Source organism: Engystomops pustulosus, chromosome 5, assembly GCF_040894005.1.
Source record: "Engystomops pustulosus chromosome 5, aEngPut4.maternal, whole genome shotgun sequence".
Classification (NCBI taxonomy): Eukaryota; Metazoa; Chordata; class Amphibia; order Anura; family Leptodactylidae; genus Engystomops; species Engystomops pustulosus.
Window position 1 is genome coordinate 23,505,728 of NC_092415.1, and position 21,208 is coordinate 23,526,935.

Consider the following 21,208-nt stretch of genomic DNA (forward strand, 5'->3'; position numbering starts at 1 on the left):
AGAAGTCCCCTGGCATTCCTGCCGTAGAAGTCCCCCGGCGTTCCTGGTGTAGAAGTCCCCTGGCCTTCCTGCCGTAGAAGTCCTCCGCCGTTCCTGGTGTAGAAGTCCCCTGGCGTTCCTGGCGTAGAAGTCCCCTGGCCTTCCTGCCGTAGAAGTCCTCCGCCGTTCCTGGTGTAGAAGTCCCCTGGCGTTCCTGGCATAGAAGTCCCCCTAATCAATGTGCCTTTTAGATTTTCACTTTTGATCCTCTTTCTCCAACCGATCCGATAATCCAGAATATCTGATAATTCGGTATCCCCTTGATCTAAGATTTAAGGAATATTTCCTTCTCCCACCTCTGCTTACTTTCTGCTGGAGCAATGTCCCCTAACAACCCCCATTCGGCCACATTTATCCAAAACAGTGTGGTGCACGTTCGGCATGCATCTGCTCTGAGAGAGTGCACCAACTATTTTTTGGTGCACCTTTAACATGGGGCGTGTGACACATTTCTGTTGTACTCTGCACTCTGAACGTCTATTTCAGTGCAGAAATTTGTGTCGCATCGTGGAAAGCAAAGCCACAAAACAAATGTCTCGCGGACACTTCTTAAATACATGTGGAAGGAGTTTGCAATAAAAACAATCTGGAAAGTCCGAACTGGTGCAGGGACTTTAATAAATTTGGGCCATTGTCTCCACATTGGAATGTCCAGCACCTGTCAAATCTCCGTGACCTGTCGATCTATACGTTGCGTTGCCATTGTTTGATCGTCCCTGTATCGAAGTAAGGCAGGGATAGCATATCGAGTAATTTCCATGAATTCCAAAATAATATTTTTTTTTAAATGACAAGTCTTAAAGGGATAAAGCGCTGACAAGGACAAACTGCTTGTGCTTGCGCTTGTCTCAGGCTGTTAGTTGTTGTGTAGTATGGGCTCTGATTGAGGTCATGCATGCCGCCACTTTGTAAACTGATATCTTTCTCCTAAAACCACCAGCTATGCTTTGCATAGGGGCGCACTCGAATTCCTGTCAAGGCATCTCTTAGGCTGCTTCCAGTTTGAATGCCTTAATAAAACTCTGAGGGTCGGAGTGGAAATAACAGATCTGCTGCAGCCGGAGCACAGGCACAGGAACCGGGGCTTTCCATGTGTGCAGCCGACTGGTTAATCTTTAGACTGCAAATGAGGATAGACAATAGATCCTTGGATTCTAGGCACTAAATATATCACCCGGAGCCGGAGATATCACAGATTGTGCAGCTGCAGAACTTCTCTTGCTCCTTTCCACAACTTTTCTTAAGGAAACTTTACATTTTTTGATTTTTTTTTTTTTTTGGGAACGGGATGGCATCTGGAATTTTATTCACCCTTTTCCTTGCGCTGATCGCAAACACGGAGTGTAGCGTGCAGAGGAAAGGCACGGACGCCAACGGGAGACGCTACAGTCGCATCCAGCATGGGCAGTGCACGTACACCTTCATCCTTCCTGAACACGATGGGATTTGTCGCGAGGGCACCACCACCACGGACCAGTACAATACCAACGCGCTGCAGAGGGACGCACCGCAAATGGATCAGGATTTACCGTCCCAGAAAATACAACATCTGGAACATGTGATGGAAAATTACACTCAATGGCTGCAAAAAGTAAGTTCCTCGTTCTCCGTCTTGTAGGAGCGGTGCCTTTAAGGAGCTGGAATGCAGAGTTTTTGCTAATAATAGTGTGTCCTAGACTGGATAACTGGTTGTTGCTGAAGTTTCGTCCCAGTGTTACAGCGAAGCTCGGGTTTAGAAGGGGCGCACTATAATTGACTCCAGATTATAAATAAGGTGCTGTCCTCTATATATAGAGCTGCTATCTGCTCCAAATGTCACCCGGCATACCTGGGACCTGGAATCAGGGCAGGATCTAACCTTTACAGAGCCGGATGAAGGGGGCGCATTGTCACCTCAATCCTCTCTTTACTGTCATTTCTCATAAAGGGGACAGGACCCTTACAGGTCACATGCAAGGTCATGCTACCGAGACCCTCACCAGGTGAGCTGCAGAAGGGGTTAATGGATGCAGCTCAAGAGGGCACGGGGGCTCTGATGGAGGACCCCCTCTATTACCCAGCATAAGGACATTTTATAGACCCCACAGGCTCCAGCAATGTACAATGCATCAATACTATCCCTCCCAAATTTACAACGTATTCTGCACTTACAAAATATTACAAAGTCTGTAGATTTACTGTCATGTTATAAATTCTATTTATTATCTGATGTCCAATGATTTATTATCTATTACTGCAACGTAGCAGAGAAGAGATTGTCATTTGGCACAGCACATGGTGATATTATATATCTCCTATCTATCTATCTATCTATCTATCTATCTATCTATCTCATATCTATCTATCTATCTATCTATCTATCTATCTATCTATCTATCTATCTATCTCCTATCTATCTCCTATCTATCTATCTATCTATCTATCTATCTATCTATCTATCTATCTCCTGTCTATCTATCTATCTATCTATCTATCTATCTATCTATCCATCTATCTCATATCTATCTATCTATCTATCTATCTATCTATCTATCTATCTATCTATCTATCTATCTATCTCATAGCTATCTATCTATCTATCTATCTCATAGCTATCTATCTATCTATCTCATATCTATCTATCTCCTATCTATCTGTCCGTCTATCTATCTACCAATCTATCTATCTTTCAATCTATTTACTATCTATCTATCTATCTATCTATCTATCTATCTATCTATCTATCTATCTCCTATATATCTATCCCACATCTATTATCTATCTATTATCTATCTATCTATCTATCTATCTATCTTTCAATCTATTTATTATCTATCTATCTCCTATCTATCTATCTATCTATCTATCTCATATCTATCTATCTCATATCTATCTATCTATCTATCTATCTATCTATCTATCTATCTATCTATCTCATATCTATCTATCTCATATCTATCTCATATCTATCTCATATCTATCTATCTCCTATCTATCTATCTATCTCATATCTATCTATCTATCTATCTATCTATCATCTATCTATCTATCTATCTATCTATCTATCTCATATCTATCTATCTATCTATCTCATATCTATCTATCTATCTATCTATCTATCTATCTATCTATCTATCTATCAATCTCATATCTATCTATCCTATCTATCTGTGTAATATCTATCTTAATCTATCTTTAGTTATCTGATTATGTACTGCACATTATGAATTCATTCTTGTGATTATTAATGTAGAGATTTAGCATATAGAATCTATCTCTAGAGATCCCCCTACCTGGCAGCCTAATATACAGGTATTATCTATCTATTTCTATCTATGTCAGTGATGTCCTGTACCTATCTACAGGTTGACCATGATAAAGCCATTGCCTTTTTTAACGCCTTCATGCGTGTCGCTCACTGACATATCAGAAGAATGGGGAGTAATCATGTCACGGCATTCCTCATCAGCCGCCTGGAGATGAACTCTGCCACAGATCTCCACAATCAGAGCTTTGTATGGAGCGGTCTCCTCCATCACATGTCCCATGTACATACCTCCGCACTGTAGTATTGGGAGGGGGTCACTACTATCTGTGCAAACCCGCATGTGGTCCTATGTGTGGTCCTGTATGTGGTCCTATATTTATCCCTATATGTGGTCCTGTACATCCGCCTACACGTAGTCCTATATCTGCGCCTATATATAGTCCTATCTATCCCTATATGTGGTCCATATATCATCCTGTATGTGGTCCTATATATACAATCCTATATCTATCCCTATATGTGGTCCATATGTGATCATGTACATAGTCCTACATGTAGTCCTATATCTGTTCCTCTATAATCTCCTATCTATGCCTATATGTGGTCCATAGGTGATCCTGTACATGGTCCTACATCTGCTACTATATATAGTCCTATCTATCCCTATATGTGATCCATATATCATGCTGTGTTGTCCATATGTGGTCCTATATGTAGTCCTGTATATATCCCTATATGTGGTCCTTTATGTGGTCCATTTGTGGTTCTGTACGTGGTCCTACATGTATTCCTACATCTGCTATGATATCTGGTCATGTATCTGGTTCTGTCTGTGGTCCGGTCCCTCCTGTATACCATTAGCAGTGATGCAGCAGGCATGTCATAGCTGTCCCAGTACCGCTGCCTCTCCTTGTATTGCAGCACAGCCTGCATATTACACACCGCTATGTTACAAGTGGCCACTAGGGACCGCGCTGAGATTTCTGCTCTGTGTGTTAGAAACTTGAACATCTGAGAATATCGCCTGTAAATATAAGGATCAGGAAATAAGAATGGGGGAGCTCAGCCCCCCCCCCCCGCTCATATATACAGAGACCCCTATGTCATATCACAGGCTGTGACCCCACATGTCAAGACAATATTGTGTTTCCCTCGCGCCTCAGCATCTGCGAAGTTTAAAAGACACTTTTGACCTGTAAAATTAACCATAAAACAGATTATTATACTGTGTAAAGCGCGGACCCTGCATAGAGAATGTCATCATATTTATTGGGGGGTTTATGTTTTACATAATTTATCATAACAGGAGAAGTGATAATATGTATAATGTATCATATGTCTAAGATATTACAAGATATTAAAGAATACATAAAAGAGAACACTGAAATCTATTCTATCTATCTATCTCATATCTATCTATCTATCTATCTCATATCTATCTATCTATCTATCTATCTATCTATCTATCTATCTATCTATCTATCTATCTATCTCCTATCTATCTATCTCATATCTATCTATCTATCTATCTATCTATCTATCTATCTATCTCATATCTATCTATCTATCTATCTATCTCATATCTATCTATCTATCTATCTATCTATCTATCTATCTCATATCTATCTATCTATCTATCTATCTATCTATCTATCTATCTCATATCTATCTATCTATCTATCTATCTATCTCATATCTATCTATCTATCTATCTATCTATCTATCTATCTATCTCATATCTATCTATCTATCTATCTATCTATCTATCTATCTATCTATCTATCTATCTATCTCATATCTATCTATCTATCTCATATCTATCTATCTATCTATCTATCTATCTATCTCATATCTATCTATCTATCTATCTATCTATCTATCTATCTATCTCATATCTATCTATCTATCTATCTATCTATCTATCTCATATCTATCTATCTATCTATCTATCTATCTATCTATCTATCTACCTATCTATCTCATATCTATCTACCTATCTATCTATCTATCTATCTGTATATCTATCTATCTATCTATCTATCTCCTATCCAGGGGTGCACCTAGCCTTTCTGCTGCCTGAGGCGAACTATAGAAAAACGCCCCCCCCCCCTATACATGTAAAATATCAAGGAGTGTCAGGACCAGACCCAATCATATTGCTTTATTTTCACATTTTACCAATGCAAAATACATAAAGCTTCCCTCCATGAACTATAAAATTCACACAGCAAGCTACTACAAAAAACAATATACATAAAATAATCCGCCATATAATATAAAAACAATACAGCGTGCCGCCATATAATATAAAATCAATAAAGCGTGCCGCCATATACCATATAATACATACAGCGTGCCGCCATATACCATATAATACATACAGCGTGCCGCCATATACCATATAATACATACAGCGTGCCGCCATATACCATATAATACATACAGCGTGCCGCCATATAATATAAAATCAATAAAGCGTGCCGCCATATACCATATAATACATACAGCGTGCCGCCATATACCATATAATACATACAGCGTGCCGCCATATACCATATAATACATACAGCGTGCCGCCATATACCATATAATACATACAGCGTGCCGCCATATAATATAAAATCAATAAAGCGTGCCGCCATATACCATATAATACATACAGCGTGCCGCCATATACCATATAATACATACAGCGTGCCGCCATATACCATATAATACATACAGCGTGCCGCCATATACCATATAATACATACAGTGTGCCGCCATATACCATATAATACATACAGTGTGCCTCCATATACCATATAATACATACAGCATGCCTCCATATACAATATAATACATACAGTGTGCCTCCATATACCATATAATACATACAGCATGCCCCCATATACCATATAATACATACAGCGTGCCACCATATACCATATAATACATACAGTGTGCCCCCATATACCATATAATACATACAGCGTGCCGCCATATACCATATAATACATACAGCGTTCCTCCATATACCATATAATACATACAGCGTGCCGACATTACCATATAATACATACAGCGTGCCCCCATATACCATATAATACATACAGCGTGCCACCATATACCATATAATACATACAGCGTGCCGCCATATACCATATAATACATACAGCGTGCCACCATATAATATAAAATCAATACAGCATGCCGCCATATACCATATAATACATACAGTGTGCCGCCATATACCATATAATACATACAGCGTGCCGCCATATACCATATAATACATACAGTGTGCTCCCATATACCATATAATACATACAGCGTGCCGCCATATACCATATAATACATACAGTGTGCCGCCATATACCATATAATACATACAGCGTGCAGCCACATACCATGTAAAACATACAGTGTGCCGCCATATACCATATAATACATACAGCGTGCCGCCATATACCATATAATACATACAGCGTGCCGCCATATACTATATAATACATAGTGTGCCGCCATATACCATATAATACATACAGTGTGCCGCCATATACCATATAATACATACAGCGTGCCGCCATATACCATATAATACATAGTGTGCCGCCATATACCATATAATACATACAGTGTGCCGCCATATACCATATAATACATACAGTGTGCCGCCATATACCATATAATACATACAGCGTGCCGCCATATACCATATAATACATACAGCGTGCCGCCATATACCATATAATACATACAGCGTGCCGCCATATACCATATAATACATACAGCGTGCCGCCATATAATATAAAATCAATAAAGCGTGCCGCCATATACCATATAATACATACAGCGTGCCGCCATATACCATATAATACATACAGCGTGCCGCCATATACCATATAATACATACAGCGTGCCGCCATATACCATATAATACATACAGCGTGCCGCCATATAATATAAAATCAATAAAGCGTGCCGCCATATACCATATAATACATACAGCGTGCCGCCATATACCATATAATACATACAGCGTGCCGCCATATACCATATAATACATACAGCGTGCCGCCATATACCATATAATACATACAGTGTGCCGCCATATACCATATAATACATACAGTGTGCCTCCATATACCATATAATACATACAGCATGCCTCCATATACAATATAATACATACAGTGTGCCTCCATATACCATATAATACATACAGCATGCCCCCATATACCATATAATACATACAGCGTGCCACCATATACCATATAATACATACAGTGTGCCCCCATATACCATATAATACATACAGCGTGCCGCCATATACCATATAATACATACAGCGTTCCTCCATATACCATATAATACATACAGCGTGCCGACATTACCATATAATACATACAGCGTGCCCCCATATACCATATAATACATACAGCGTGCCACCATATACCATATAATACATACAGCGTGCCGCCATATACCATATAATACATACAGCGTGCCACCATATAATATAAAATCAATACAGCATGCCGCCATATACCATATAATACATACAGTGTGCCGCCATATACCATATAATACATACAGCGTGCCGCCATATACCATATAATACATACAGTGTGCCGCCATATACCATATAATACATACAGCGTGCAGCCACATACCATGTAAAACATACAGTGTGCCGCCATATACCATATAATACATACAGCGTGCCGCCATATACCATATAATACATACAGCGTGCCGCCATATACTATATAATACATAGTGTGCCGCCATATACCATATAATACATACAGTGTGCCGCCATATACCATATAATACATACAGCGTGCCGCCATATACCATATAATACATAGTGTGCCGCCATATACCATATAATACATACAGTGTGCCGCCATATACCATATAATACATACAGCGTGCCGCCATATACCATATAATACATACAGCATGCCGCCATATAATATAAAATCAATACAGCGTGCCGCCACATACCATATAATACATACAGTGTGCCGCCATATACCATATAATACATACAGAGTGCCGCCATATAATACATACAGCGTGCCGCCATATACCATATAATACATACAGTGTGCCGCCATATACCATATAATACATACAGAGTGCCGCCATATAATACATACAGCGTGCAGCCATATACCATATAATACATACAGCGGGCCCCCATATACCATATAATACATACAGCGTGCCGCCATATACCATATAATACATACAGCGTGCCGCCATATACCATATAATACATACAGTGTGCCGCCATATACCATATAATACATATAGCGTGCCGCCATATACCATATAATACATACAGTGTGCTCCCATATACCATATAATACATACAGTGTGCCGCCATATACCATATAATACATACAGTGTGCCGCCATATACCATATAATACATACAGAGTGCCGTCATATACCATATAATACATACAGCGTGCCGGTATATACCATATAATACATACAGTGTGCCGCCATATACCATATAATACATACAGCGTGCCCCCATATACCATATAATACATACAGTGTGCCGCCATATACCATATAATACATAGAGTGTGCCCCCATATACCATATAATACATACAGCGTGCCGCCATATACCATATAATACATACAGCGTGCCGGTATATACCATATAATACATACAGTGTGCCGCCATATACCATATAATACATACAGTGTGCCGCCATATACCATATAATACATACAGTATCCCCCATATACCATATAATACATACAGCGTGCCGCCATATACCATATAATACATACAGCGTGCCGGTATATACCATATAATACATACAGAGTGCCGTCATATACCATATAATACATACAGAGTGCCGTCATATACCATATAATACATACAGCGTGCCCCCATATACCATATAATACATACAGCGTGCCCCCATATACCATATAATACATGCAGCGTGCCGCCATATACCATATAATACATACAGCGTGCCGCCATATACCATATAATACATACAGTGTGCCGCCATATACCATATAATACATATAGCGTGCCGCCATATACCATATAATACATACAGTGTGCTCCCATATACCATATAATACATACAGTGTGCCGCCATATACCATATAATACATACAGTGTACCGCCATATACCATATAATATATACAGCGTGCCCCCATATACCATATAATACATACAGCGTGCCACCATATACCATATAATACATACAGCGTGCCGCCATATACCATATAATACATACAGCGTGCCGGTATATACCATATAATACATACAGTGTGCCGCCATATACCATATAATACATACAGTGTGCCCCCATATACCATATAATACATACAGCGTGCCGCCATATACCATATAATACATACAGAGTGCCGTCATATACCATATAATACATACAGCGTGCCGGTATATACCATATAATACATACAGTGTGCCGCCATATACCATATAATACATACAGCGTGCCCCCATATACCATATAATACATACAGTGTGCCGCCATATACCATATAATACATACAGTGTGCCCCCATATACCATATAATACATACAGCGTGCCGCCATATACCATATAATACATACAGCGTGCCGGTATATACCATATAATACATACAGTGTGCCGCCATATACCATATAATACATACAGTGTGCCGCCATATACCATATAATACATACAGTATCCCCCATATACCATATAATACATACAGCGTGCCGCCATATACCATATAATACATACAGCGTGCCGGTATATACCATATAATACATACAGAGTGCCGTCATATACCATATAATACATACAGCGTGCCGGTATATACCATATAATACATACAGCATGCCCCATATACTATATAATATATACAGCGTGCCCCCATATACCATATAATACATACAGCGTGCCGCCATATACCATATAATACATACAGCGTGCCGCCATATACCATATAATACATACAGCGTGCCGCCATATACTATATAATACATACAGCGTGCCGCCATATACCATATAATACATACAGTGTGCCGCCATATACCATATAATACATACAGTGTGCCGCCATATACCATATAATACATACAGCGTGCCACCATATACCATATAATACATACAGTGTGCCGCCATATACCATATAATACATACAGGGTGCCGCCATATACCATATAATACATACAGCATGCCCCTATATACCATATAATACATACAGCGTGCCCCCATATACCATATAATACATACAGTGTGCCCCCATATACCATATAATACATACAGCGTGCCCCCATATACCATATAATACATACAGTGTGCCCCCATATACCATATAATACATACAGCGTGCCGGTATATACCATATAATACATACAGTGTGCCGCCATATACCATATAATACATACAGGGTGCCGCCATATACCATATAATACATACAGCGTGCCGCCATATACCATATAATACATACAGTGTGCCCCCATATACCATATAATACATACAGCGTGCCGCCATATACCATATAATACATACAGCGTGCCGGTATATACCATATAATACATACAGAGTGCCGTCATATACCATATAATACATACAGCGTGCCCCCATATACCATATAATACATACAGTGTGCCGCCATATACCATATAATACATACAGCGTGCCGCCATATACCATATAATACATACAGCGGGCCCCCATATACCATATAATACATACAGCGTGCCCCCATATACCATATAATACATGCAGCGTGCCGCCATATACCATATAATACATACAGCGTGCCCCCATATCCCATATAATACATACAGCGTGCCGCCATATACCATATAATACATATAGCGTACCTCCATATAGTATATTTTACATGGTGGCACGCTGAATGTACACACATACATACAGATATATATATATACAGTATATACAGCAAATCTACAGACATACTTACAGTTACCTTCACTCTTTTCTTCATGTCTCTTGGCCTTATCCTCTGGTGGGGGGGGGGGGGGTGTTGCTGGGGATGTCGGAGAGGGGGGGGGGGGTTGTGGTACGGAGGCAGTGACGGACCGAGGGGGGTGCGAAAACGGAGCGTGGGGGCGGAATCGGAGCGTGAAGGTGGGGGGGACCAGCGCAGACATTGGGCTGGGGCAGGGAGTTGTACTTGTGCCATGCCGGTGGATGAAATAGGCGGGCTGCGATGGGTGGAAGTGTCAGCGGGCGCGCATGGGGAAGTTTTGGGGCGGCGCACAGGGGGAAGTTTCTGTGGGTGCGCAGGTACATGTGCCGGCCGCGCGCGTGTTGAATGGATGGGCGGGCTTTGGGGGGGAAGTGTCGGCCCGCGCGCAGGCACATGTGCCGTCCGCGCGTGGGTGGATGTGATGAGCGGCGGAATGTGCGGGGGGGTCGGGGAGATGTTCCGGCCGGAACACATGCCGGCGGGCGGGAGCCCGACGCCGCCCCCTAATGTAGCAGGAAGTGCGCCGCCTGAGGCGAGAATCTCAACTCGCCTCATGGCAGGTGCGCCCCTGCTCCTATCTATATATCTATCTATCTCATATCTATCTATCTATCTATCTATCTATCTCATATCTATCTATCTATCTATCTATCTCATATCTATCTATCTATCTATCTATCTCATATCTATCTATCTATCTATCTATCTCATATCTATCTATCTCATATCTATCTATCTATCTATCTATCTATCTATCTATCTATCTCATATCTATCTATCTATCTATCTCATATCTATCTATCTATCTATCTATCTGTATATCTATCTATCTATCTATCTACCGCCCCCTAATGTAGCAGGAAGTGCGCCGCCTGAGGCGAGAATCTCAACTCGCCTCATGGCAGGTGCGCCCCTGCTCCTATCTATATATCTATCTATCTCATATCTATCTATCTATCTATCTATCTATCTATCTATCTATCTATCTATCTCATATCTATCTATCTATCTCATATCTATCTATCTATCTATCTATCTCATATCTATCTATCTATCTATCTATCTCATATCTATCTATCTATCTATCTATCTATCTATCTATCTCATATCTATCTATCTCATATCTATCTATCTATCTATCTATCTATCTCATATCTATCTATCTATCTATCTATCTGTATATCTATCTATCTATCTATCTATCTATCTATCACATATCTATCTATCTATCTATCTATCTCATATCTATCTATCTATCTCCTATCTATCTATCTATCTATCTCATATCTATCTATCTATCTATCTATCTATCTATCTATCTATCTATCTCCTATCTATCTATCTATCTATCTATCTATCTATCTATCTATCTATCTATCTATCACATATCTATCTATCTATCTATCTATCTCATATCTATCTATCTATCTCCTATCTATCTATCTATCTATCTATCTATCTATCTCATATCCATCTATCTATACATCCATATCATGTATTTGTCTTTATGAATTTTCTATCATCTATCTATTAAACGATCGACAGCATCCATCTCCTACCTATCTATCTGTATTCTCTATTGACAACAACTTTTCCTGGGAAAGCTGGGTGACCACCATCATGTCTCTTATCATGTAACTTCCATAGATGCATCCAGTCATACAATGATACTCTCCTTGCTCTTATCCTTAAGTCACAAGACAGTCTTGCCTTTCAGGATTTTAGAAAAGTTGGGTGACAACACTGGCGATGGCCATTTTTTCACTCTTTTCTCACGGCAGACTCGTATTTTAGCCTCTGTGGGAATTTCAGCTTTTCTTAATAAAAAAACGTGCTTCAAAGTGACAGGCTTGAACCCCACAGCTGGAGGCTCACCCTTATCAATGGTGGTCATACATGAAGTTTCATTTGCATTAATGGCGTGTTCTTGTGTCTAAGCCCCTCGTATAATGAAAACCTCCATGTGACTTGTTATGAATTGGAAATGATCCGCCAGGGTTAATGCTGTTTGATCTGTTCGCTTGTGCGATGAAATCTGCCACAACATTGTATGACTGGCACTTCAAGGAACGCACCATAGGAAGTGACTGCGCCGAGGTGTTTATACATCAAGGGAATATTTGGCAACGCGGTCACTGAAATGTGTTTACTTTATCCTGACAGCAGACGGGGCAGACGCTTTTAGGGAATACGCACCCGTCCGGCACTTGGAGCTGAATAGGTTTCGTGCTGGTTGGACGCTGGGATTGTCACTTCTTTTTACGTCAAGCTGATTCACACTGGATGTTGCTGTTGGAGTTCGCTCCACGCTGAGCCCAGCAATGTCTACAAACCTCAACTCTCAGCGCTGCACCAGGCAGCCGCCAGATTTGTGTTGGCGCTTCTACTTTTGTTTTGACAGATCTCAAATCAATAATCAAATCGAGGAGCGAAGTGGATAATGGAAACATTAGTAAAATGGAAACAATGTTTTATTATCTGTTGTGGATGGTATTTATGCAGTGTCCTATCTGCAGGCAGCATGTTATAGAGCAGGAGATTAGCAGATTGTACATAGTGTCCTATCTGCAGGCAGCATGTTATAGAGCAGGAGGAGCTGAGCAGATTGTACATCGTGTCCTATCTGCAGGCAGCATTTCATAGAGCAGGAGGAGCTGAGCAGGTTGTACATAGTGTCCTATCTGCAGGCAGCATGTTATAGAGCAGGAGGAGCTGAGCAGGTTGTACATAGTGTCCTATCTGCAGGCAACATGTTATAGAGCAGGAGGAGCTGAGCAGATTGTACATAGTGTCCTATCTGCAGGCAGCATGTTGTAGAGCAGGAGGAGCTACGCAGGTTGTACATAGTGTCCTATCTGCAGGCAGCATGTTATGGAGCAGGAAGAGCTGTGCAGATTGTACATACTGTTCTGTCTGCAGGCAGCATATTATAGAGCAGGAGGAGCTGAGGGGATTGTGCATAGTGTCCTATCTGCAGGCAGCATGTAATATAGCAGGAGATGTGCAGATTGTACATAGTGCCCTATCTGTAGGCAGCATGTTATAGAGCAGGAGGAGCTGAGGGGATTGTACATAGAGTCCTATCTGCAGGCAGCATGTAATATAGCAGGAGATGTGCAGATTGTACATAGTGCCCTATCTGTAGGCAGCATGTTATAGAGCAGGAGGAGCTGAGGGGATTGTACATAGAGTCCTATCTGCAGGCAGCATGTAATATAGCAGGAGATGTGCAGATTGTACATAGTGTCCTATCTGCAGGCAGCATGTTATACAGCAGGAGGAGCTGAGCAGATTGTACCGTGTCCTATCTGCAGGCAGCATGTTATAGAGCAGGAGCTGAGCATGTAATATAGCAGGAGATGTGCAGATTGTACATAGTGTCCTATCTGTAGGTAGCATGTTATAGAGCAGGAGCTGAGCATGTAACTGAGTAGGAGGCCTGACGAGGACGAGTTTCCTCACATGTCCCTCACAGGGCACCGTATAGTCAGTAATGAATGAATTTCTTGCAACCGCTTTACTGTTTAGTTAAGAGTCACTACATCTTTGCTTAACAACTTGGTGATCTTGGAAGGATCGGCCAACTATCTTATGTGTATGTTGATAAATCGACTCTCCCCGATACTGGAAATTAATGGGCTGTTGGATTTCAACATTTTCTCAGGGTAGATAAGTCTCCTCTAGGGTTGTCTAGCAGCATCTTACTTCCCTCTATCCAGGAAGACGCTGATGCAGCCTCATGAGGGTCAGATGGAAGTTGTCAGCTAAGCTAATCCTCGATGACATCTCCTGAATGTCTCTGTCCAGCTTGAGGCTAGAGGTGAAATAAGTTCCTGCTGTCTATAGAGATTTCCCCCTGGTTGAGATATTCTTGTCTGGTCCTAAGTCAACTGTATTTCGGACTCTGAGTCATTCCTGTAAACGTTTCGATGGTTTCCTTCCAAATTTCACTGTATCCAATCTTCTACTTGGCCACATGTTTTCTGTGGGATTAGGTATTTTTTTCTGGGATACAGAAGATCATAAGCAGAAATAATAATTTCATCTCACAATCTGGCAAACATTAGGTGGATTTTTCGATTTTTCTCTTAAGAAGAAAAGAAGTTCTGATGATTGTTAATTGATTGTAGGAAACGAGAAGGGAGAAGACACTTGGATCCGAAAGAGAGAGAAGGGAATGAAAATAAGGAAGAGTCGCTGTGTACTTTTTTGCCACAGATAAGAGACATTTTCCATGTCGAGATCTGGCTGTCATCATGCGACAAGCTTGGAGGAACATTCTCCTGGAGATATCATATGGTCTTACCACAAACCATAATAGGACATGCTTCATGTACCGCTCACATTGCAAGTGTCTCATCTACATGTCTTTGCATTCCTTGTGTTGTATTTAAGTAACCAAACAATGGAGTTGATAATGTTTGTATATTCCTTAAATAGTTAAATACAGATGGAATTTCGCTTTACGTATGGGACGTAGACCTCAAATAATAAACAAGGTTTAGCCTAAGTCATAATGCAACGGTCCTGAGGAGAGTCCTGTACAGTGTATAAAGGAGAATTAGGAGATTATTGTGGCATTTCAGAGGAAGAAGGAAGAGATGAAACCCAAAAGTTTCACAAAAATATGAGATCATTGTGCATAATGTTTGCATTCAGGCAAGATGAGCTGTAAACTTCTCCAACCAAGTCTTGCAGTTGTTGACTTTGGCAATGGTCATAGTCATGCTTTGCTTCACTTGGGGTGTAATTTGCATGTGATACCACAATCCTTTATAATAGTTACCTGTTATGGTACAGAACCTTTTAGATGTTTGTGAGCACCTATTGCTTGGAGTACATGCCTTGAAGTACCCCACTAGCCTCATTGCAAACCTCAATAGATCAGATGAAGTGGTGGAAGAAGCAAAAGATAAGAGAAACTTGAGTTACCTTGTTTCCCATATTGTTTCATGAGTGGTCTGTTTTGGGCTACAAAGTTTTGTGAAGATCATCACCCAATAGATATTGACAAAGTGATTTGGAAACAAATCCTTCACCCTTAAGTTTTTAGTGAAAGACCAGCAATAAGGGATCACATCTAACTTTAATAGCTGTTGGATATGGTCATGCACTATTGGCTTGGCCAAACATGTTTCCAAATTTGGCACATGGTAGTTGCTTTCCGACACCTCTCGAGTTGAGAACAAAACTATTGGCCAGCTATTGTTATTTGAAAGTCTTTGCCAAAGTCCTTGTACCTTCCACATCCATCAAAATCCACAAAAGTACTGTCAATGAAAAGAATCACTTCTGACTTTTCTCCGATCCAGTGTATCTACTACCCAGAATAATATCCATTTATAGAGGAAGGTTCTTCAGGAACCTTAGAGAATGTGGCTCCAGCACTGGTTAGTCATATCCTTCATGATTTTGAAGGGTTCAAACCTCTTTTCCATGTTAACCTATCTCAACTTTTAGAAAATTGACCAAACGAGGACAACCCAAAAGACTTTTGGTACAAGATTTTTTTGATCATTTGTGATTCCAGAACTCAGACCCAGACGTTCTATTCCATAGAAACAGTCCACCACCACTGGAGTCTGTGAGAAATCCACTTAAAATTTAAAAATTCAACCCCAAATGTACTTTCATTGACAGATATCAGTTTTTTTAATCCAGAACTCTGCTTCAGGGTTAGGCAAGTTGGCAGTGACCAAGGATGACAAAATTTGGTGAGCTACAATCTTCCTGTCTGTTGAACACAGTCAAAGAAGGGTGGTAAAGGTGGTGGATTGTTTTTAGTCTCAACTTTACATATCCATTCACAGACTCCTCCAAGGGCTCAGGGTCAGTCATCCCCTTTTCAGTAAAGCATTATTAGGTTAATACAATATATATTATGTTTCACCTCCTCCTTTTTTGGTCTTCATTCTTCTTATCGGGTTCACAATGCTTAAGATTCCACCCTCCATTATTGCTGGCCACCTTCCACTTCTTTCTCACATTCTTCCCTACACATCACTTTCTTACTCAATGACCTGGATCTGCCCATAATATCACCAGAATAGGATAAAGGTTCACTCTTTTTATCTGTCTTTTTGTCTTTGGGGAAAGTTAAGGCTTAATGTGGTCAAGAATCTCCTCTCCAGCTAATGTTATTCGAAAGTCTTTGCCAAAGTCATTGTACCTTTACTTCCACATCCATCAAAATCCAAGAAAGAACTGTCAATGAAAACAATCACTTCTGACTTCGCTCCCATCGAGTGTATCTACTATAAGATGAGCTACCATTTGTCTACCCAAAGCAATGTCCATCTATAGAGGAAGATCATGCATCTGCTCTTTGGGAACCTTAGAGACTGTGGGTCCAGCACTGGTTAGTCATATACTTTATGATTTTGAAGTGTTTAAAACCTCTTTTCCATGGTAACCTATCTCAACTTTTAGAAAATAAGATGTTTAGGTTTTGACTCAAGATCATGGAAAGGACATGAAGTGGATGACACCAATAGCTCCATAGTTTGATGACCATGTTGATCTTTGCTATGGGACTCCATCTCTTCTATTTGTAAGCCATTGACCAGCACATGACTTATTTATGATGTATGAATCCTTAGCTCTATATTTCTCTTGTATAAGGGAAGCCATAGTCATTTGGGAAATTACAGGTTCTGATGAAATCCGGTATCACAAACTTTATGCAGAGTTTAATAAATCCCTTTACCATCTGCAGCTTTCCATATCCATCCACTGCCTGACACATACGCAATGCTGTCAATACATTTGGCATTTCCAATATTGGACGGAACGTTTATGAAGCGTTCTGCTGAAACGTATGTTTCTTCTCCAGACAAATGTCCATAATGCATTTTTAATGATTTTTGTCTTCCATAGAAATTGTTCACATCAATGTTTTATCAACTTGTAGACCGGTCAACAATAAACTGAGCCGTCTATGAATACGATCCAATTCTCTCGACATCAGACTGTTCTTCTTTAATTGAAATTCTTAGATCCATTGTTTTGTGTTTTCTTTAGTTATGATATTTACAAGTGTGGCTTACGTTCTAAGTGAATGCACGTGTGCGGGTTAGTTTGGCATGTTGTCTCATTTGGCTTGATTCTTATGTGGTTTTTGCTAAGCTAGATTTTAACAAAAAGTCCACGCATCCATAATTTCTATAATGTATCACTTAAATTGCTCAGGAGTTTTTTTGGTAGACATTACTTTATCTGTGGCAAAAGTCAAGGTTATTGCCATTGATGTTATCTAAAAACATTTCCCAAGACTAGGTGGTTTATTAAAACAGGTCCTAATACACTTACAGTTAGGTTCCATGGCTATGCCCTTAAATGTGCAACATAGAAAGAACTCAACAACTAGGGGAGTGATCTGAACCCCATTGAAAAGACTAGTGAAATGCCTTTTTCACTTAGTCCTGGTTAACATCACCACTTGGGAATGGAAAACTAAGTTCTTGGTACCCAACCTTTGGTTAAAGAGGTTATCTTCCCATATTCTTGTCCTGATGCGGCCATATCTGCCAATGCCCCGCACTTCCTGGTGAAGTAATGATGTCCTGACACATGGGCTTAACATTGCTCCAATTCTCACTCACTGATTGGGGGCAGGGATGAAAATCACCTATGTAAGGACATGTGATGAGCAGACCTGAACTGCAATGTAGGGTTCCATGCCGAACATTGTGGTTTGGGGGTCTTTCGACTTCAGCCAAAAGTTTGATTTCAGCATTTGCCCCCCCCCCCACATACACAGGCCATTAAGACCGGCTTTGCCAGTGCATTTTATAGGGTAACACCTGCAATCAGTGGCAGCACCAATTGTGGGTGTTACTGGTAGGGTTGAGTGCTCTAGAACAGAACTTTCAGGTTCAGCCAAACCCGAATGGGATCCCTACTATTATTTTAGATTCGCTTTGCTGAGGCTTTAACACATTTTTTGGTATATTTGATTCAGACTCGAATCGCATCGATTGTGGATGGATGTTGCTCCAATTGTCATGTAAAATAGATATCCATTCCCACCATTTCTTTGGTGGCCATTACCATCTGATCGGTTCTTGGTGGTATCTGTTGGATAAGCAGTTGTTCCTCAGACTTGGCATTGAGTCAGTAGACTTTCTTCTGATGTCTCTCTCAATCTCCTACTTTCTCTCTTGATTTATTCCGTTTCGTCCTCTCTCTTGTATGCAATAAAGAACCAATAAAAGACATGTCAAGCCCAGGCAAATAATATAATAGACTTATGATACTTAGAATTTTAATCAGAAGTCTTGGATATTAAATCATTAAAATGGGATAAACAAAAACATGTCGGCCATAAATGGTTAGTCCGGTCTCCTGCTGACACTGGCTCGCCACCAACTCAACACTCAATGAGCTTACTCTGGTAATCCATTTACCTTTGCTGAAAAACACTCCAAGTCATTCCTGCTGTATTTTTATGCAGATTCAATTAGATTAAATATTCCATAACGACTCCCCGGGAAGCTTTTCACATGCCATGAAGTGACATTGAAGACATAATTATATTGTTGAAGCATTGTGTAAGCCTCCTCCTCATACTAAGCATGGTCCCACACGTCAAAACTCTTGTATGGGCTTTGATATGTCTTTGTTAGTGCGTGAAAGAAATTATTCAAGAAAATGCTGATGGAAAGAATCACTTGACTAGAATATTGTGACAATTTGTAGACCTTGTTCTACCAAGACTTTGTATGCCTTTTGAAGTGGTGAGACACCGGAGAGACATGGTCTCGCTAGCCATACACTTGAGCTTGTCAGAATAATGCTGAAAACCCTTGCTCCCACCACCCCTAACCTATGAACACTTGGCTGACATCTTGGAAAGTGTTCTCAATAATAAGAGGGTCCTAAGCTCCTGCCAGTCACTGCTGTTAGTGGTTTACCCTCCTCGAGAGAATAAGATAAGGCATGTTTAATTTCTGCATGCCCAGCCGTTTATTCCTTTAACAACAGTAATTGTTGTAGAGTAGGGACACCCCTGTAAGTTTTAGGCTTGTCTTGCCTATATCAGTGTGTGTACGGCCATCTTAGCTAGATGTTGTCCATACACATATACAGTAGATTATCTACTTTTTATAAATCATCCACCGGTAGGTACCCTATTAGCTGTGACAAGACGTAGCATGTTTTCCAAAAATCAGTCAAAGTAACCCATCACAGGTTGATTTATTTTCAGTAATGTCTAGGTCTGCAAAATTGAAGGATCTCATGAGAATGCAGAAGAGTTAGCAGATTGGTGATGGATAGAAAGACAAAGGTTTCTGTGGCTGTGTCTGGGACATTAGTTTACACTCTGACAGGGCATTATGGGACCTAAGGTCTTTGTCACACTCTATAGTTATTCAGGTTTGGAGTGGCCCACCAGAGTGCCATCGGATGCTCCGGTGTTAACAGGCAACCCAGACAACAACCCACTTGGGTTCAACCACAGCGTTTTCCCCAGTGTTAAAGTAAGCTACCCATTATCTTAGTAGTTCCATGGAACCTTAGTCCGACACTGTACATATCATTCTTTTAGCATGGACCTTGAGGTTTAGGCGTTAGAATAGATTGACTGGTCATACTGAGGAACAAACACGTTGAGCTTTTTGCTGTTTAAACATAGCTGTAGGACATTTTCCTACCATGGCTGCCAAGTATACATAACTATTACATATTAATTTTTTTTTAATCACTCACGGTTTACTTAATTGTAATTTTTCTTCTCGTTTTCTCCTCTTCTTAATCATGTCTTGACACTCAGAGAGTTGTAAGAAATCCTGGCTGAGCCAATATTTTGACTTGAGTCAATCTGAGAGATCTGGTGTGAGCCTTGGATGATTGATTAGGTGGCTTTCAGTATTTGCACACTACAGAAATGAGTAAATAGAGGTAAGTGGTGGCTGAGCAGACAGGATAGGGTATAATAGGATTTTTATCTGGGCACTACATTGGG

General features: G+C 40.4%; 1 protein-coding gene across 1 annotated transcript in view; it reads left to right on the plus strand.

Annotated features, from left to right (window-relative positions):
- Nucleotides 1–912: 912 nt before the first annotated feature.
- The window catches only part of ANGPT1 (angiopoietin 1), a 217,551-nt gene continuing 197,255 nt past the window's right edge, over nucleotides 913–21,208 (plus strand). Inside the window, exon 1 of the mRNA XM_072151330.1 lies at nucleotides 913–1,630. Coding sequence (XP_072007431.1) covers nucleotides 1,328–1,630 — 303 coding nt within the window. The 5' untranslated portion in view covers nucleotides 913–1,327. The remainder of the gene's footprint in view (nucleotides 1,631–21,208) is intronic.